Below are 21,972 nucleotides of genomic sequence, written 5' to 3'. Positions count from 1 at the left end.
TAGAGAAACATGTGAGTATGTCAGTGGGGTATGGTTGAGACCCAGTGTATCAACTGTATCCGGATTGGTGTCCTGTTGCATCACATGCTGTTTAGGTGTACAGTGTTATGATAATAGGATACTTGTATTGCAAGTACACTTACTATTATTTGGTATTACCGAATGTCCAAACAAGTATAGTAATGCCAGTAAATTCTATCCTTAGGGGAACATTTTTTTTTTTTTTTTTTTTTTTTTTTTTAGATCTCCATGAGAAAACTAGCTTATACATCATACAGAATGATTGAAAATGTAAAAACAAAGAAAGAACCAATTAAAATAAAATAATAGGAGTAGGGTTATATAATATACATGTATGTATGTATAATTCAAAGGCCAATTTGCAAACCTCTGAAAATAAAATAATAATAACTCAAATAAATTGTTTATGTAGTTGTATAAGATGTTTCATTTTATCATTTTATAATTTTTAATTTCCCTGTGGCTCAGTGGTAGAGCATTGCGTTAGCAGCGCAAAAAGTTGTGGGTTCGATTCCCAGGGACATACATACTGGTAACATAATGTATAATCGCTTTGGAGAAAAGCATCTGCTAAATGCATAAATGTAAATTGTATATTTAACTTCAAACTTAAAGGCTATTGAATTTATTGTACAGCAAAACATCTGGGCCCTATTCACAAAAAATCTTAAGGCTAAAAGTAGCTCATAATTCACTGATTTAGGAGAAAATCTTAAAAATAATATTCGTGTCAATCCTAAATTAATGACTCCTAAATTTTTGCTCTAAGAGTATTTCACAAAGAGTTTTAGCTCTAAAACTAGCTCCTAAATCTGTGAAAGGATAGGAGTAGTGAAGAGGACTCCCAAGTCACTAAGACAAAACCACAAACTTAATCTTAAAATGGCTGTTTGCTGGCAATCTGCCTCTTAATGTAAATATTTTAGAAACATGTGATGATAATGAGCTTTTAAAAAGGTATTACCTTCAGTTTTGGAGGTTACTCCAACTCCAATTTTTCCTTTAATTAAATCCTTGTTTTCATTAACCAGTTGGCCAAGAAGTAAAATACGAGCTTGTGTTCAGCTTGTTTGTTTTATTTTATTTTTTATTTTTTACATTTGCATGTATTACTATCAGCCATGATTATTCTACTCAGTTAATTAAAAGGCTGTTTATATGCATTTCCGCTAATTGTTTTGAGAAGCATACATGTAAGAGGCTGACGATAAGCTAAACTAGTTTATTTGTGACAATTATCCTGCATTTTAAAATCTTTATTTGAATGTGGCAATTAACATTTTTTTAAACCTTTATTTAAATATGGCAATACATGCTCTACGATATTTCCATGAGTTCATTTCTGACAGAGACTATCAGCCAATCACTGTGTGCAAAGTTAGTAAGCACGCTGACATCATCCATAGCAACGAGGTCAACCCCGCCCTTTCTCTTAGCTGAAGTTATTCCTTGGTAAAGTTTGTCTCAGCAGGTTTGTGAATAGGTTTCAAGAGAAAACTCTTAGCTAAAAACTTTCACTGCTTTTAGAAGAACTCTTAGTGGTAAGACAAAATGTTTTTGTGAAAATGGGCCCTGTTGTGTCTGTGATGCTGGCTCGCTTGTCACTGTGCTTAGCCTGGTCTCTCCCTATTGGTGTTTTTTAGTGCATTCCTGCCTCTTTTGGGGGTAGAAAATAGTATAAGCTTGCTGCTTTCCTGACACAGGACACCAGGCTGAGCTCCTGTTCAGAAGTAAAAACTGCACTGGAGCCCTTGTACCCCACTTATGGCAGCATGCTTGAGCCCTGCTCAGCTAACTCTGGCTTCCTTTTGACATATCGGGTCAGTGTAGCAACAGAAATGTGGAACTCCTCAGCTACGTTCCTAACTGACCTCCCCTCCTCTACTACTTTTGCGTCCTGGCGCACTATGGCTGCCGTCGCATCATCCAGGTGGATGCTGCACACTGGTGGTGGATGAGGAGAACCCCCCCTCACAATGTAAAGCGCTTTGAGTGCCTAGAAAAGCGCTATATAAATGTAAGAAATTATTATTATTATTATTATTATTATTACTTTTGAGGACGTGTCTAAGAGCTCTGCTGGCACTTCCCTGTTTGTGGTCATAATTCTGAAGCAGGGCATCCTGTAACAGGAATAGTACAAAAATAAAGTCCATTCACTGACTACATTGCAAACTCTAACACACACACAGAGGAGAGAGAGAGAGAGAGAGGTATTTCTAACATTATAAGGACATTACATAAGCGTAGTGGTTTTTATACTGTACAGACAGTATAGTTTATCCCCATACATACATACCTGTATATTCTAAAACCCTACCCCTAAGCCTACCCATCACTTAAAACTTTCTTTGTTTTTACATTTTCAATCATTCTGTATGATATAAAATATATTTCTCATCATGACCAAAAAAAAAAAAAAAATCCCCATAAGGTTAGAATTTACTGGCATTACTATACTTGTTGGGACATTTGGTAATACCAAATAATAGTAAGTGTACTGGTAAAACACGTACACTTACACACACAGCCTTTGAATATGCATTTTATTTTCTAAGATTGAACTGTTACTGCATACATACTGTAGTGACCTATAAAGGGTGTATCAACTGTACCCACTTTACCACCTTGTATATTTTACAAAATGCTATGTTATCCTTTTAATATTCATATTAGAAAACATGTCCATTAATAATAGACTGTTAAAATATCACAAATATATTTTTTAAAACATCATTTGCGTAGCATGTGTGTAAATGTAACTTGTATCCTGTTATCATAACACTGTACAACTAAACAGCATGTGATGCAATAGGACACCAATCCGGATACAGCTGATACACTGGGTCTCAACCATACCCCACTGACATACTCACACGTTTCTCTAGATCATCCAAAGGGCTTGCATGGCACAATGTCATAAAATATGTCTATTTTAGAGCACAGAGTAACGTTTGCTATGATATACATCAAGTTTAACAATCATGGAAGGATCATAAGCTATTCACTGAAGAAGGGACATGGTGAAATGAAAAATCATACCTTATAAAAAAAATAAAAAAAATAAATAAAGCCGATATCTTCAGCGTGTGTGACGCACACCTTTACACTGCTAATACGCATGAGCGGAATAAAAATCACGGCGCAAGGTTCCTGTGCACGCAAGTTATTTTAAGGTGTTTCCGCTGTATGTACACATGTCTCATATGTGTGTGTGTGTGTGTGTGTGTGTGTGTACCCAACTGTGTGCATTTGTGTGTGCTAACACATGTTTGTACAAGCACATCTTGTGTGAGTGCAGGATGCTGATTCAGAAATTACTAACAGGAGGCCTGTATCTCGCACGTGCTGTATCTCTACTGGAGGCGTATTGACAGCTGTTTATATATCTTGAAGTCTATTAGGACAGATTATTCGATGATAAGATATGGTGAAGGAAGGAAGGTAGGAAAGAAAGAAAGAAAAACGCCACCTTTCAGAGAGAAAGAGAGAGAGTGTTCCGGCCACACTCTCTTCTGATTGACAGAGAGAGAGATCATGAGGTTGCACAGAATGTAGAAAGAGTCACAAAACTATGTAGGACATAGAGAGGAACAGCAGACGACCGCAGTGAGATCACCAGGGAACTGAATTACTCGTGGAGGAACTAGGAAAGAAAAAAGGAAACTTTTCTGTAAACTTGGTTTCACTTGTCGTTGTTTCAGCTTCTTTAACTCTCAGCAGGTAAGCATCCTTTCCTGCATTCTGATCGTATCTGAGTCGGTCAGTCAGTTGAGGAACAGGGTTAATTATTATCACAGCGAAAGAGATATGAAAACATGCTTTAACTGTATTTAATCACTGAAAATCATAACACCATATCTAGAAACATGTTTTTTTTTTTTTATGTATACAATACGAAGTTTACATTTATGCATGTAGCAGATGCTTTATCCAGATCATTCAAGGAATACATTTTGCCAGTATGTGCTCTCTGGGAACTGAACTTATGACCACAATGTTCCACCATCTACCATCTGAACTACATTACTAATTAATTAGTATGATTCATAGCTGTAAACTTCATTAAAAAGGCAGCTTCTTAAGGTATTTTTCAAAAAAAAAAAAAATGTTTTAAAGAAGATGAATGAAGAACATTTAAGACCCATAGAACTTTTGCATTGCACAGTGAAAACAGTTATTCAGAATTTAAATGTTCTTCACACTTCAAATGGCTGACTGAAAGGTTCTTTGAGGAACCAAAAAAAAACAAACTTACATGAACATGCCAATCAAGATCTTCAGGATTATTAAGAAATTACAGGGAGGTGAGATAGATCAGGTTTGGAGCTAAACTCTGCAGAACAGTGAACCCCGAGGGCCAGAGTTAAGAAACTTTGATCTACAGTAGATCCAGTGAGCAGAGTAAGCCTTGATTATGATTTCAATGTAAATACATTTACACTTCCCATATGCTGCAATAAAAACCATGTAAGCACATGTTTAATGATATTAAGAAGCAATGCGTTGCTTTGTATAAACTAAACTCAAATGGATACCTGGACAATTTTCAATCTGGTTTCCGACTGCATCACAGCACAGAGACAGCGCTCATTAAGATAATAAATGATATTCGCTTAAATTCTGACTCTGGCAAAATATCAGTGCTGGTATTGCTAGATCTCAGTGCTGCGTTTGACACTGTCGATCATAACATACTACTAGAGAGACTGGAAAACTGGGTCGGGCTTTCTGGGATGGTACTCAAATGGTTCAGGTCATACTTAGAAGGGAGAGGTTATTATGTGAGTCTAGGAGAGCATAAGTCTAAGTGGACGTCCATGACATGCGGAGTCCCACAAGGCTCAATTCTGGCACCGCTCTTGTTTAGCCTGCATGCTCCCACTAAGTCAGATAATGAGAAAGAACCAAATTGCCTATCACAGCTATGCTGATGATACACAGATTTACCTAGCCTTATCACCAAATGAATACAACCCCATTGACTCCCTCTGCCAATGTATTGATGAAATTAATGGTTGGATGTGCCAGAACTTTCTTCAGTTAAACAAGGAAAAAACTGAAGTTATTGCATTTGGAAACAAAGATGAAGTTTTCAAGGTGAATGCATACCTTGACTCAAGGGGACAAACAACTAAAAATCAAGTCAGGAATCTTGGTGTGACTCTGGAGACAGACCTTAGTTTCAGTAGTCATGTCAAAGCAGTAACTAAATCAGCATACTATCATCTAAAAAACATTTCAGGAATTAGATGTTTTGTTTCCAGTCAAGACTTGGAGAAACTTGTTCATGCCTTCATCACCAGCAGGGTGGACTATTGTAATGGTCTCCTCACCGGCCTTCCCAAGAAGACCATTAGACAACTGCAGCTCATCCAGAACACTGCTGCCAGGATTCTGACTAGAACCAGAAAATCTGAGCATATCACACCAGTCCTCAGGTCTTTACACTGGCTTCCATTTACATTTAGGATTGATTTTAAAGTACTTTTACTCGTTTATAAATCACTCAATGACCTAGGACCAAAATATATTGCAGATATGCTCACTGAATATAAACTTAACAGAGCACTCAGATCATTAGGATCGAGTCAGAAATACCAAGCGTTCACACAAAACAAGGGGAATCTGCTTTTAGTTATTATGCCGCCCGCAGTTGGAATCAGCTTCCAGAAGAGATCAGATGTGCTAAAACATTAGTCACATTTAAATCTAGACTCAAAACTCATCTGTTTAGCTGTGCATTTATGGAATGAGCACTGTGCGATGTCCTAACTGATTGCACTGTATTTTACATATTCACTGTATTTTATGTAAAACCATTTTCTATTTTTAACTGTTTTAAATTCATTTTAAATAAGTCAATTTTTAAATCATTTCCAAAGTTTTAAAATTGCTTGTTTTATTTTTGTTATTATTTTTCTTCATGATTATTTTACTTTCTTTTATGTAAAGCACTTTGAATTACCATTGTGTACGAAATGTGCTATATAAATAAACTTGCCTTGCCTAGTTGTATGCAAAATAAACTAATAAGCATCAGACTTTGTATGCCAAAAAATAGACTTTATATGCCACTAAAACAGTTGAAGACATAGAAGTAAATAAATCAGTTGTAAGAGAAACATCATAAATGACTAATATCCCATATGAAGAGTCATGATTAACCAGCGTATTATTGACTTTACAGAGACTGACGTTATCAACAGACAAGGATAATGGAACGTAAGTTATCAAATTATTTCAAGAATTAAAAGAGTAGCATTATAGTTTATACTTTTCCTGTTTTTCTTTTCTTTTCTTTTCTTTTTTTCTTTTTGTCAGAGAGAAAGATTCTGCTTCTTGGAAAAACAGGAGATGGTAAAAGCAGCGCTGGCAATACAATTCTTGGAGAAAAATTGTTCACCACTAAAGCTTCAGCTAATTCTGTAACAGATAAATGTGAAAGTGCAGACGGGAAGCTCAAGGGAAGAAAGATCACAGTGATCGATGCACCTGGAGTTTTTGACACAAATCGTGATGACGAGGAGATAAAATCTGAGATCCTCAAAGCTCTGATTGAATGCGCTTCAGGCATCGATGCTTTTGTCATGGTCCTAAAGGTCGGAAGATACACCAAACATGAAAACAAGGTGGTACAGAAAATCCTGAACACTTTCAAAGAGGACCACGTCATGAAACACTCAGTGATGTTATTCACTTTTGGTGATCAACTAGAAGACCAAACCATTGTAGAGTTTGTGAAGGACTGTACACAGCTTCAAGACCTGGCTGATAAATGTGGAGGTCGCTGTCACGTCATCGACAACAAATACTGGAACAACTGTAACGCAGGAGACAAGAGCAACAAGGTACAGGTGAAAAATCTGCTGGAGACCATTGACAAGATGGTGGAAGAGAACGGCTGCTACAGCAATGAGCTTCTTCAGATGTTGGAGAAAGAGATTCAAGAGTAAATGAAAAAGAATAAGAATGTGCCTCCAGAGAAAATTGTTCATGAAAAACTTATGAAGCAAATTACAGGAGCATTAACAGGGGCACTGATTGGTGCTTTTCTGGGTGCAGGTGTTGCATTAGCTTCAGTTGTGGCTGTATTACAAGCAATTTGCCCTTTGAAAGAATTGTTAAGAGACAAGGTAGCAGCTGCAGTTTTGGGTACAGGAGCAGTGGCAGGAGGAGCAGCAGCAGCTGTCGAGGCTGTGGTCGCAGGAGGCACAGCGGAAGCAGGAGCAGTGGCTGGAGGTGCCAAAGCAGCAGCGGGTGCAGGGGTTAGTGCAGGTACAATCTCTGCAAGTGTTCTTGGAGTCGCAGCTGTTGTAGGAGCTATTGGAGGAGGAATCACTGGATGGAAAGCAGTAGAAGAAGCTGACTCATACAATTGAGAAAATACAAAAACATCATTGGCTAACTATGAGAATGCAACAGCTCTGGTTGATAAAATAGAAGAATTTGTTGCACTTGCTTTAAATAAAAATAAAAGTAACCAGTGAAGCAGTCAGTACTCAGGAGAGGGCTCCCTTTGCTGGCATGATGTTACAATAAAAATCTTTATTATCCTTATCTTGTGTGTGTGTGTGTGTGTGTGTAGTATATAAATGCAGATGCATATTTTGTATCTTTGAATGTATCTGTGTTCAAATCAATGCACATCTTAAATCTTAATTAAAATGTGTGTTATTAAACTAAATAGAGTTAACATTTGTGACAATATGAACTATAAGCGGAAGAAAATTAATCAGGGGATATATTCATGTTATAATAAAATCAAAATAAAAGTACACTAATTAATATATTCCGTACATGCACAGCAGCACTGAAATAATAGATTCAGTAGATGCAAATATAAAACATCTGGACTAGTCTCATTACATCTATGGAAAGGATAAAAAGCAAATTAAACTAAAGCTATAAATACACACACACACAACTACAGATTTTCATATATGTAGATTTGTGTCAAGGTTTATAAGGTGTACGACATAAACAGGTATAAGCATGAAATAAATATATATATATATATACACGTGCAGTTTGGTATATATATATTTTCACGTGTTTTGCAGGAATCAGATCATGGGTGTAGCCTACATGTGCAGTTTGGTATTGTGTTTAGTTTTGCATTCATTGTTTCACGTGTTTTGCAGGAATCAGATCATGTGTAGCCTATTTAACTAAACACACACACACACACACACACACACACACACACACACAGACAGAGCTTGATTATAGCTGCAGTGATGTGGAGAAAATTCTAATGTATACATACTTTTAATACTAAAAACAAAATTCAGTTCTCTTCCTCAAATAATGGACAGTTTCAGAAATAATAGAGATACGAAAAAGCTGTTTGGACTAACCAAATATATTATTTAAACATTGAAATTTTAAATAGATCAAATTATACATTCTTTTTTCAAAAGTGAATGGCTGTTTTGGGTTTTCTGGAATGATGTGGTCAAATTAATACAAAATGTCTACATGCTCTTATTCGAAAATTCTCCAAGGGCTTGATGTACAACCGTTACAGCCTTTTGTCACTTTCAGCAAACATATGATGAAAAAAAAAAAAAAAAAAAAAAAAAAAAATATATATATATATATATATATATATATATATATATATATATATATATATATGTTGTTTGTTTCAAATAGAGATCACAATTCTCCCACTAGTTTCAAATAGAGATCACAATTCTCCCACAATTCTTAACAGACAACTAAACAAAATGGCATGCGATTTACTAGAGGTTCTGACAAGTTGCTGCAGTCTATTTATATATTTATTTATTTATTTGAATTATTTATAGCAAAAATCTGCACCTCTTCTGTGGCGTGAACTAAATATGCAAGTCTTGTTTTACATTTCACTGTTTATGACACAGGTCATCCTTTGCCTGGCCGTTTAAAAACAATTGGGGGCGTAAATTAAGAGTATACCCACCTCTCCAGACACCACTACACCAGTGGGCTACACTGTATTCCTTACAGTTCAAACAAACAGATTACAAATTTCGGACACGCAGAGCAACATTTGCTAGAGACTGAACGGGAAAGGCGGGTTTGTTTGTCACGTGACTTATAGGAAACTAAACCCCTTCACGGAGCTTTTTTCTTAGGAGTTGTGCTGCGTAGCTGATACATGCATTGATCCTCAGCGTCACTACAGGTAAGGGCAGGGTATATTCTGGCAAACCGTTTACCAATCACGTTTCGCAATCGGCAAAGCAAATTGTGGTACACGCCACTGCCAGCACGCGATGGGTAGCTCGCAAAGCACAATGTTCCTCCGTGTTTTCTCAGCACGATAGCATAGAAAGTACGAGGTTTGAGAAGTAGAAGGCGGGCAACAGTTAAAACATTTAAAAGTTAAAGTTCATAGACAAGTTTCAGTCAAATATTTATGGTTTAGACCTATAACAGAACCCAGTGTTAAAGTACCCAGACAGCAACAAGTGTCAGCCCACATCCAGCCCACATCTGGCCCGCATGGATTTCACGCAGGCCAGATGTGGGCTGGATCTGGGCCATATGTTGCTGTCTGGGTAGAGTGCAAACAATTATATCTGGAACATTAGAATACTGTAGAGGCTATATGCATTGCGGGCTAAAGAAAAGATTTTTTAGGGAAAGGGCAATTGAAAAAAAATAACAAATTTAAATTAGCAAAATTTAAATAAAAATATATATATGTAGTGGCTGAAAAAAGTTAGCCCAATATAGTTATATATATATATACATATATATATATATATATATATATATATATATATATATATATAAAAATATATATATATATATAATATATATATATATATATATATATATATATATATAATTATATATGTAGTTTAGAAAAAAGTTAAGCAAAGTAGTCCTCTAAGACAATATCGCATTTTGAATTTAGGTTTTTCACAATGTTGATTAGCTAAAGGATTTGATCCGCTTCAAATGTTGACTACTGTATACACACATACACACACGCAAAGAAAACAAGTAGTTAGAATATAAATATATAAAATATAGAAAGTAAGTGTTTATGAAAAACAAATAGCCTAGATAGAAAACGAACAGAGAGCAAGTAGAGGGTCCTGTTTTTTACTATAATTTAAATGCACACATGTAAACAAATGTACAGAATTATGTGAAGTTACATATTTACATTATTTTTATAGTTACATTGTGTGGCATGATGGGTAAGCAGTAGTTTTCAGAAGTGAATGGGGGGGGGGGGTATTTTCTTGACGTCATCAAACCAAAGTCACATTAAGCGCATCAAGTGGTATATCATTCCTGAATCCTGATATGAATTAGTCTTTGAAAGGCCCATTATTATACACAATTCAGTGACCAGTTATTAAAGACAGACACTTGAATTTATCCCTGAATGAATCAGCATCTTGAACGAATAGATTGAATAAAAGTCTTATTAACACAGTGACCGCCACCTAGTGGCGATATTACGTTCATAGGTATCATAAAGTAGGCCCATCATTTCATTTTGTCATTACATATTTCTGTGTTAAAAATGTTGTATAAAACATTAATCTCATTTGATTATAGTAAATGCATGTACAGCCCTCTGATCAGCATTAAACTGTAAACAGGCCTACATCTAAAACCACTTCAGACACAGCTTCTATCTCTGAAGGCTTAATAAATACTGATTAACTGCCTATTGTCATAATACATGTATTCTAATTTAACAATTACATTTAATAATTTAACATTAAGGATGACATACATATTTATGCCTAATATGACATTCTGTTTAAATGGTTAATAAAAATCTGTTGCCCCTAATAGGGAAGTTAATTTCTGACACTGATAGATTCATCTCTGGTTTATTTCTAGTTAGTGAGTGCAGGTATGAAGAAAATTCATGAGATAAACGGATATTTCATTTTTCAGATTTAAATATTAAATTAAAAAAACGATTGGGATTAAACCCTTATTTTATGCTTATTCATCACAAAGACAACAGTCTTCTTTAGGCTATTCATTTATTTTATGTGAGAATTAAGAATAAAAAAAAAATTCTGCTGGCAGAATTTGAAAGAATATAAATCATTAAAGAACTTAGCACAAAAATCTCCAATTATCTTAAAGTCATTAGTTATTTTCCTATCAATACATAGTTGCTGAATAGAATTTTTAACTTGCTACCTTTCCAACCTAAAGAAGTAAGCAGCTCACCCTCCTCCAGCCAATTCAGACGAGATTTGATAAAGCCATGGATTTACAGTAGTCCTCCTGAGCGTATTTTAACTTCAACCCTGATACTGCATCAGTAACTGATAACTGAAGAACAGCACAAAGCAGTGGATTAGCTGATGCTAAGGATTAGACTAACACAAGGATTAAATTAATTAACTACAGATTGCAAGCAACTGTAAAAATAATGTAAATAAATTCATAGTTCTGTGAATATTTGTTACTAAGCACTAGAACTGTTTGTAAGTGTGTATTGCTACTTCTTAAATTTCAAAGTACAGCTGTGAAATAAAGGTGTTCTATTCTATAAATTCAGTATAATGAAAGTGTGTTATATAATTAACTGATACAGTAATTGTCAGGTAAAATACAATTACAAACATTATTATAGTATGTCAACCATTGCCTTTTGAATTACACTGTTAAAATATATTTTAACATGCAAATGCACATGCATCTTCAAGAAACAAGCTAAAAACACATCTCTTCCATCTTTATTTGACCATCGAACTCTAGCACTCGCTATTTTATCCATATTTGATCTAATTCATTTTTTTTATTAAAAAAAATTACAGACACTTGGCCCTCTGTCACTGGCACTCTTCGTTCGTTTTCTAACTGCTTGTTTTTCAAAAAAAAAAAAAAAATATCACTATGCAGGTGCATGATCCCTAAAAAATCGACAACTGTCAGACTTGCATTCTCAGACTTGCACTCTCAGACACTTGCGCTTCCGCTAGTGACAACTAACAGTCTTTTTTTATTTTTTATTTTGTTATTTGTTGATTACTTTTTGTTTGAATCTCTCAACATTTTACAACAGTAGCCAGGTGTTGAAGACAAGAAAAAAGAAACTAAATTATGAAGTCACTTGCAATCGCAACTTGCACTCTCAGCTACCTGCGCGTCACTTGCAGTCTACACAAATCATGCGTGTTGCCAATATATAGTTATTATTTAATTTACTACAAGGCAAGCAGATGGGCATAAACACAATGCGCAAACTTTCACTTGTCCTTCAATACAGCAAAACACTTAATGTGGCATAATAATGGACTATAAAGACAATTCAGGAGCCTATATGTCTTTCTGTTGACTTAAAGTATATACAGACCAACAAATATGTGATATTAAAAGCATCAATGCGTTATGCATTAACGTTAAACATTTTCCTGCCATAGAAAATCATTATAAATAAAACACGTAATGTATCTTAACGGACAAAGACAATGATATAAAAGAGCTGTAGACAGTTATTCTATATGGAAAAACGCTTAACGCGAAACTTTGCGTGTTGCATTTATTCTGGGCTCACCTGCTTGCCTGTACATACCTATTAGTTATGCATATTTTAATTATTATTATTATTTTTTTTTTCACTTTTAGAATAATGAAGAGGAGCATATTGAGTTTGGTCTTTATCATCTTAGTCTATTATTATGCCACATTATGCCATGTTTTGCGCATGTTTTGCCATGTTTTATAAATTATTCATTATATTAATAAACTATATTGAATTTGATATTTTAATAGCATCTTAATACATTAAGCCATATTGAGTGTTTATTTTTTCTACGGGAGGAAAACGCTTAATAAGAGACTTTGCGCACTGCATTCATATTCTGCTGTTCTGTGGCCACAGATTTGCGGGTCTTGTCTTTTTCTTGCAGGACGCTGTACATTATAGTACTAAATTAGTTTTAATCGTTTAATCACCACAGCATCTTGTCTCCATTGGCAACACGCATGATTTGTGTCGACTGCAAGTGACGTCGCAGGTAGCTGAGAGTGCAAGTGGCGATTGCAAGTGACTTCATAATTTAGTTTATTTTTTCTTGTCTTCAACACCTGGCTGCTGTTGTAAAATGTTGAGAGATTCAAACAAAAAATAATAATTAAATAGAACAAAATATAAAATAAAGACTGCAAGTGATGTCACTAGCGGAAGTGCAAGTGTCTGAGAGTGCAAGTGCAAGTCTGCAGCCAGACCCTCTTGAAAAAATCCTGTTCTTTAGCCCCGCAATGAATTCGCGGAAGTGACCGCATATAGCCTCTACAGTATTCTAATGTTCCAGACATAATTGTTTGTGCTCTACTTTAACACTGGGTTTTGTTGTAGGCATAAACCATAAATATTTGACCGAAACTTGTCTATGAACTTTAACTTTGAAATGTTTTAACTGTTGCCCCGCCTTCTACTTCTCAAACTTCGTACTTTCTATGCTATCGTGCTGAGAAAACACGGAGGAACATTGTGCTTTGCGAGCTACCCATCGCGTGCTGGCAGTGGCATGTACCACAATTTGCTTTGCCGATTGCGAAACGTGATTGGTAAACAGTTTGGCAGAAAAATTATAAGGTTCTATCTGACATTTTTGTCAAAATTGAGTTATTCTATACATATTCTCATTCTGTGACAACCTATTTACTTTATGGGATTTTTTTTTTTTTTTTTTTTTTTGTCTTTTGTACATTTTGGGACTTTTTATTTTATTTTAAAAAACGAAAAGGTTCTATCTACACAGTCAAATGGAATGCAAAAACGTTGCAGCTCAATATCTCAAAACTACTTGGAATGCAAGAGGGGACGGTTGCAACGTTCATTAAAATGTAATTAAAATAATTTCTTAAATATCATTTGGAGATTTATTTTATTTTATTTGTGCACAGACAGGGTCTTTAATAAGTGAAATTGGCTGTATAAACACAAAGAATAGTAAATGAAAACAAAAAAAATACATTTTAAAGTAACAAGTAACAACCATGTTTTGCTTAATTAGTACAATACATCTGAACTACAAAATATTAATTTAATCAAAATCAAGACACTGAAATGTAATAATATCCTACTTCTGTTAACTTCTGTGAAAGTTTACTGAACTGGGGCCAGGTGCATAAACATGTCTTAAGAACTAGTTTGACTAACTAGCCAATCAACAGGTAATCAGTTTTACTTTTAAAAATTCAAATTAGACAAATCTACCATTTATGTAACTGACTTGTGTGTGTGTAAGACAAAGAGAGGGTGAGAGTGAAGGAAATTAGTCCACCATAGACTCAAACATGATTTTTAACCTATTTACTTAAAAAAGGTGAGATACCTGACTGTTGAAAGGGATTCATTACCAATCCATAAAAATACAATTTTGTAATGTTGTGGCAAGCTTTTACATCAGTGTTGTGGTAAGGGACAGCATGTCGGGACGGTTGAACTGTCCACTGACAGCCGTGATAAAACTTGGTATATTAGCTTGACACAGTATCTTTGACACATGCTATGCCTATTAGAAGCTAAGAAAACACAGATTAAAATTATATGTTTTTACAGTGCTTCATGCAAACAACTTAGACAGTATGTCATGAAAATTATTTTTTGTAGAAGGAATGGTCACATGTGACTGATTTCTTCCAGGAAGGAGGAGGGGCTAACAGTGTAGGATGAGTCATCACTGTAGCTCTTTCCTGATTGAAGAAATTGTCCCCACTCTCCCCCTACATATGAAAAGATGGCATAACCTTTCATTGCTTTGTGCCATCAACACAAACTTTTGCACAGATACAGCTGATAAGACTGTGATCAAGTCCAAACCCAGTCCACACACACACACACACATATATATATATATATCTATATATATATATATATATATGTATATATATATATATATATATATATATATATATATATATATATATATATATATATATAACAATTATTTCATGGCATCACTTTACCTGTTTTGTTAGTAGTGAGTGTTTACTATTGTGATTCTAATCTAAAGATATTCTATAAACGTAGTATTATTATTATTAGTGTTTAGCCCTTAGGTGTGAAATTGAAAATGCTCTCAGTGTGTGAGGGGTTAACTCACTTCTGAAAGTTACTTGCTTATAGGCCATGTGAAGAATAAAATCAAACACACACACAAACAGCTAGATCTTGATGTGACCATCTAGTGACCTTTCCACTATCTGTCTTGATTCTTTTGGAGGAACAAATAGAAATAAAAGTAAAAGTAAAGTAAAAGTGAAGTGTTACTGAGGTCTGTTCTAGTGACCAGACATCCGTGGATTCATCAGGAATATTGTGTTGCAATATACACTTTAGTTAAAGCTGAAAAATATCCCATTGACCTTAGTCTCAGATCAATGGTCCTGTATACAGGTCCTTCTCAAAAAAATAGCATATTGTGAAAAAGTTCATTATTTACCATAATGTAATGATAAAAATTAAACTTTCATATATTTTAGATTCATTGCACACCAACTGAAATATTTCAGGTCTTTTATTGTTTTAAAACTGATGATTTTGGCATACAGCTCATGAAAACCCCAAATTCCTATCTCAAAAAATTAGCATATCATGAAAAGGTTCTCTAAACGAGTTATTAACCTAATCATCTGAATCAACTAATTAACTCTAAACACCTGCAAAAGATTCCTGAGGCTTTTTTAAAAACTCCCAGCCTGGTTCATTACTCAAAACCGCAATCATGGGTAAGACTGCCGACCTGACTGCTGTCCAGAAGGCCATCATTGACACCCTCAAGCGAGAGGGTAAGACACAGAAAGAAATTTCTGAACTTATAGGCTGTTCCCAGAGTGCCGTATCAAGGCACTTCAGTGGGAAGTCTGTGGGAAGGAAAAAGTGTGGCAAAAAACGCTGCACAACGAGAAGAGGTGACCGGACCCTGAGGAAGATTGTGGAGAAGGACCGATTCCAGACCTTGGGGGGACCCTGCGGAAGCAGTGGACTGAGTCTGGAGTAGAAACATCCAGAGCCACCGTGCACAGGCGTGTGCTTTTGAACCAGAAACAGCGGCAGAAGCGCCTGACCTGGGCTACAGAGAAGCAGCACTGGACTGTTGCTCAGTGGTCCAAAGTACTTTTTTCGGATGAAAGCAAATTTTGCATGTCATTCGGAAATCAAGGTGCCAGAGTCTGGAGGAAGACTGGGGAGAAGGAAATGCCAAAATGCCTGAAGTCCAGTGTCAAGTACCCACAGTCAGTGATGGTCTGGGGTGCCATGTCAGCTGCTGGTGTTGGTCCACTGTGTTTTATCAAGGGCAGGGTCAATGCAGCTAGCTATCAGGAGATTTTGGAGCACTTCATGCTTCCATCTGCTGAAAAGCTTTATGGAGATGAAGATTTCGTTTTTCAGCACGACCTGGCACCTGCTCACATTGCCAAAACCACTGGTAAATGGTTTACTGACCATGGTATTACTGTGCTCAATTGGCCTGCCAACTCTCCTGACCTGAACCCCATAGAGAATCTGTGGGATATTGTGAAGAGAAAGTTGAGAGACGCAAGACCCAACACTCTGGATGAGCTTAAGGCCGCTATCGAAGCATCCTGGGCCTCCATAACACCTCAGCAGTGCCACAGGCTGATTGCCTCCATGCCACGCCGCATTGAAGCAGTCATTTCTGCAAAAGGATTCCCGACCAAGTATTGAGTGCATAACTGAACATAATTATTTGAAGGTTGACTTTTTTTGTATTAAAAACACTTTTCTTTTATTGGTCGGATGAAATATGCTAATTTTTTGAGATTTTTTGGAATTTTGGGTTTTCATGAGCTGTATGCCAAAATCATCAGTATTAAAACAATAAAAGACCTGAAATATTTCAGTTGGTGTGCAATGAATCTAAAATATATGAAAGTTTAATTTTTATCATTACATTATGGAAAATAATGAACTTTTTCACAATATGCTAATTTTTTGAGAAGGACCTGTATGTAGTTTAAAACAATATATTGAAGGGGGAAAAAAGTAAAGATACACATTGTTTACTTTATTTTTCTGTGTTCAATGAACTTCTCACTGACATAAATCACAACAACCTGCTAACTTCTTGCTCTTTGTTGATGGAGATCTGTGTCTGAACTATTCAGTGATTACGTCTGGATGAAACTCTGATCACAAAGCACAGAAACAACAGGTCACACATTTACTCTGTGTTTTCTTCAGAACAGAACCCTGAGCTCTGATCATTTAAATTAGTTGTATGCAAAATAAACTAATAAGCATCAGACTCTGTATGCCAATAAAGACTTTATATGCCACTAAAACAGTTGAAGACATAGAAGCAAATAAATCGGTGGTAAGAGAAACATCATAAATGACTAATATCCCATATGAAGAGTCATGATTAACCAGCGTATTATTGACTTTACAGAGACTGACGTTATCAACAGACAAGGATAATGGAACGTAAGTTATCACATTATTTCACAATGTCACTGAAATGAACAATCATTGATAAAGAGTAGCATTATAGTTTATACTTTTCCTGTTTTTCTTTTTCTTTTCTTTTTTTCTTTTTGTCAGAGAGAAAGATTGTGCTTCTTGGGAAAACAGGAGATGGCAAAAGCAGCGCTGGGAATACAATTCTTGGAAAAAAAGTGTTCACCACTAAAGCTTCAGCTAATTCTGTAACAGATAAATGTGAAAGTGCAGACGGGACGCTCGATGGAAGAAAGATCACAGTGATCGATGCACCTGGAGTTTTTGACACAAATCGTGATGACGAGGAGATAAAATCTGAGATCCTCAAAGCTCTGATTGAATGCGCTCCAGGCATCGATGCTTTTGTCATGGTCCTAAAGGTCGGAAGATACACCAAACATGAAAATGAGGTGGTACAGAAAATCCTGAACACTTTCAAAGAGGACCACGTCATGAAACACTCAGTGATCTTATTCACTTTTGGTGATCAACTAGAAAACCAAACCATTGTAGAGTTTGTGAAGGCCAGTTCACAGCTTCAGCAGCTGGCTGATAAATGTGGAGGTCGCTATCATGTCATTGACAACAAACACTGGAACAACTGTAACGCAGGAGACAAGAGCAACAAGGTTCAGGTGAAAAATCTGCTGGAGACCATTGACAAGATGGTGGAAGAGAATGGCTGCTACAGCAATGAGCTTCTTCAGATGTTGGAGAAAGAGATTCAAGAGGAAATGAAAAAGAATAAGAATGTACCTCCAGAAGAGCAACGAGAAAGAGCAAAGAAAATTGTTCATGAAAAACTTATGAAGCAAATTACAGGAGCATTAACAGGGGTGCTGATTGGTGCACTTCTGGGTGCAGGTGTTGCATTAGCTTCAGTTGTGGCTGTATTACAAGCAATTTGCCCTTTGAAAGAATTGTTAAGAGACAAGGTAGCAGCTGCAGTTTTGGGTACAGGAGCAGTGGCAGTCGCAGGAGCAACAGCAGTCAAAGGAGGAGCAGCAGCAGGCGCAGGAGGAGCAGCAGTCGCAGTTGAAGCTGCAGTCGCAGGAGGAGCAGCAGTGCCCTACAGAGGGAGCAGCGTGCTCAGGCTAGCAGTCGCAGTTGAAGCTGCAGTCGCAGGAGGAGCAGCAGTCGCAGGAGGAGCAGCAGTCGCAGTTGAAGCTGCAGTCGCAGGAGGAGCAGCAGCAGGTGCAGGAGGAGCAGCAGTCGCAGGAGGAGCAGCAGCAGCAGGCGCAGGAGGAGCAGCAGTCGCAGGAGGAGCAGCAGGTGCAGGAGGAGCAGCAGTCGCAGGAGGAGCAGCAGCAGCAGTCGCAGTTGAAGCTGCAGTCGCAGGAGGAGCAGCAGCAGGCGCAGGAGGAGCAGCAGTCGCAGTTGAAGCTGCAGTCGCAGGAGGTGCTGCGGAAGCAGGAGCAGTGGCTGGAGGTGCCAAAGCAGCAGCGGGTGCAGGTGCAGTTTCGATCTCTGCAGGTGTTCTTGGAGTCGCAGCTGTTGTAGGAGCTGTTGAAGGAGGAATCACTGGATGGAAAGCAGCAGAAGAAGCTGATTCAGTGTGTGATGCCATGAACAAGGCAGGAAAGGCTAACTATGAGAATGCAACAACTGCAGTTGAGAAAATACAAGAATTAGTTGCTTTTGCTTTAAATAAAAAAAACATAAATACATGTTGAAAATACATATTTTCCTGTAAATTAGTAAACCATATTTAAAGCATGCAAACGTTTGCCTTAAAAAAAAAAAAAAAACAAGTAAAGTGAAATAAGAAAAAAATTATATATTAATTTGTACCAATTAAGGCTTATTTAGTGTTTTTCACTTACACACAAATTCTGATAAATCAAAATTAGTATTTTTTTTTTTTTGTATTAGTATTTTTAACAAATAAAAGATTGAGTGCTATATATTATGTGCATATTTTAAACAGCAAATTTATTTAAGTTGATTTGACAAATGACCAATCCTGCATAGCGACGTCACTACAGGCTTTCTACAGCATTATTTGGCATGGTTGGAAGATTTCCAGGCTAAGAATGGTTTGTAATTTGATAATTTCTTTAGGAACATTTTGAATTGTCCGAGTTTTGGGTTGAAAGACTTTCAAAAGAGGAACAGGAAGTAATTTCTGTTTTCATATAGCGACAGTAACACATAGATGGGTTCCTTTTAAAAACAGTGCAAGTTTTACCTGGATCTTCGTCTTTCCTTCCTCAAATTAACTGAGACAAATGGCAGCAATACAGAAAATAATAAACTGTTAATCTATGTGTGACAGAGTGATTATTGAAAAGTCTGTGAATTTTTTAAATTTTTTAAAATAGTACGCTTTAAAAGTATGCTATTTTTTTATTACATCTCGTACCACATGTATTAAATGCTGCACATCGTAATCACAAAAAAAGTGGTCAAGTCAAGTCAAGCCACCTTTATTTATATAGCGCTTTAAACAAAAAAAAAAATTGCGTCAAAGCAACTGAACAACATTAATTAGGAAAACAGTGTGTCAATAATGCAAAATGACAGTTAAAAGCAGTTCATCATTGAATTCAGTGATGTCATCATGCAGCTCAGTTCAGTTTAAATAGTATCTGTGCAATAATTTGCAATCAAGTCAGCGATATCGCTGTAAATGAAGTGTCCCCAAGTAAGCAAGCCAGAGGCGACAGCGGCAAGGAACCAAAACTCCATCAGTGACAGAATGGAGAAAAAAACCTTGGGAGAAACCAGGCTCAGTTGGGGGGCCAGTTCTCCTCTGGCCAGACGAAACCAGCAGTTCAATTCCAGGCTGCAGCAAAGTCAGATTGTTCAGAAGAATCATCTGTTTCCTGTGGTCTTGTCCCGGTGGTCGTCTGAGACAAGGTCTTTACAGGAGATCTGTCTCTGGGGCTCTAGTCCTGGTCTCCGCTGTCTTTCAGGGCTGTAGAGGTCCTTTCTAGGTGCTGATCCACCCATCTGGGCTGGATACGTACTGGATCCGGGTGACTGCGTGAAGAGTAACGATCCTAGTACTGAGCCTTGAGGTACTCCATACTGCACTTGTGATCGATATGATACCTCTTCATTCACTGCTACGAAATTGATGGCGGTCATATAAATATGATTTAAACCATGCTAATGCACTTCCATTAATGCCAACAAAGTGTTCTAGTCTATGCAAAAGAATGTTGTGGTCAATAGTGTCAAACGCAGCACTAAGATCCAATAGCACTAATAGAGAGATACAACCACGATCAGATGATAAGAGCAGGTCATTTGTAACTCTAAGGAGAGCAGTCTCAGTACTATGATACGGTCTAAATCCTGACTGGAAATCCTCACAGATGCCATTTTTCTCTCTAAGAAGGAATATAATTGTGAGGATACTACCTTTTCTAGTATCTTGGACAGAAAAGGGAGATTCGAAATCGGTCTGTAATTAACCAGTTCTTTGGGGTCAAGTTATGGTTTTTTTGATGAGAGGCTTAATAACAGCCAGTTTGAAGGTTTTGGGGACATATCCTAATAACAATGAGGAATTAATAATAGTCAGAAGAGGATCTATGACTTCTGGAAGCACCTCTTTTAGGGCTTTAGAAGTTCAGTTCAAAATATGAAAATAAATTATAAAATTTTTGTGACTGCATGCCACTAACCTTACAGACTGACAGAAGTAATTGTTTTTTTGGCAAATCTTTTATTTGGCAAATATTTTCAAAATACTATATAAATTTGGCGGAATTGTGCTTCATTCATGTTGTTTTTACATATAAATTTTCACCATCAATACTGCATTTTTAATACACAATATAACCCTCAGTACTTGCACATGCACATAACTGTCAAACCAAAGTGTAAATGTATGTATGTATGTGATTAATCACCTGGTAAAGGCTTGTTAATGACAAGTTTTAACTGTCTGATGAAGAGCTTGCTTGCTCAAAACATCACATGTGATAGTCCGTTATTACATTTCAGCCTTTGTTTTTTTACTTATTACTTTATGTTTTATATTACTGTATAATCATATGTTTTGTGCTGCATAGTAAGTGACTGTTTCATTTCAAGGAGTTCAGTGTCACAGAATGATCTTTGGTAACACTTTTTGAAATTTATGATGATCAGACAAAGTGTTACTAAGAAAAAAATTAATAAACTTCTATTTTTTTTTCTCTTCACTTTGTCTTCTGCTTCGTGCCCTTGCCCTGACAAGGTTTTGGCTATTTGTGCTGTATATCAGAATCAAGAACCACAATCTATTTTCAAAAATCTATAGTTCAACTATTAACAAACTGTTAATGGTTAATAGTTGAACTGGACATTGTCACAATACCCCTCTTTAAGACCACGTTTGATATGAAACCATCAACAGGGGAAACCTTATGGAAATATCCAATAATAAAATAAATTAAATTTGCTGGCTTTTATACATGCTACAATTGTTTTATTCTGTTGTTACAGCAGGAGGAAGCTGGATCACATCTGCCTCGCATGCCAATATATGATCATATCATCAGACTTTTAGA

General features: G+C 36.4%; 1 protein-coding gene and 1 pseudogene across 4 annotated transcripts in view; both read left to right on the top strand.

Moving 5' to 3' along the window:
• Positions 1-19,737, top strand: part of LOC109095644 (GTPase IMAP family member 4-like) — a 29,164-nt gene extending 9,427 nt beyond the window's left edge. For 3 of the 4 annotated variants that reach the window (XM_042759295.1, XM_042759294.1, XM_042759293.1), the window contains 2 exons: positions 7,087-7,293; positions 18,923-19,737. In XM_042759295.1, the coding sequence (XP_042615229.1) occupies positions 7,087-7,293; positions 18,923-19,143 (428 nt within the window). In that variant the 3' untranslated portion in view covers positions 19,144-19,737. Of the gene's footprint in view, positions 1-6,211; positions 6,247-6,345; positions 7,000-7,086; positions 7,294-18,922 lie in introns of those variants that run through there. The other variant, XM_042759296.1, reaches the window with a different exon arrangement.
• LOC122145497 overlaps positions 9,044-21,972 on the top strand; it is a 643,912-nt pseudogene continuing 630,983 nt past the window's right edge.

The sequence above is a fragment of the Cyprinus carpio genome, chromosome A7 (genome assembly GCF_018340385.1).
Source record: "Cyprinus carpio isolate SPL01 chromosome A7, ASM1834038v1, whole genome shotgun sequence".
Classification (NCBI taxonomy): Eukaryota; Metazoa; Chordata; class Actinopteri; order Cypriniformes; family Cyprinidae; genus Cyprinus; species Cyprinus carpio.
This window is presented reverse-complemented; position numbering and strand designations above follow the sequence as displayed.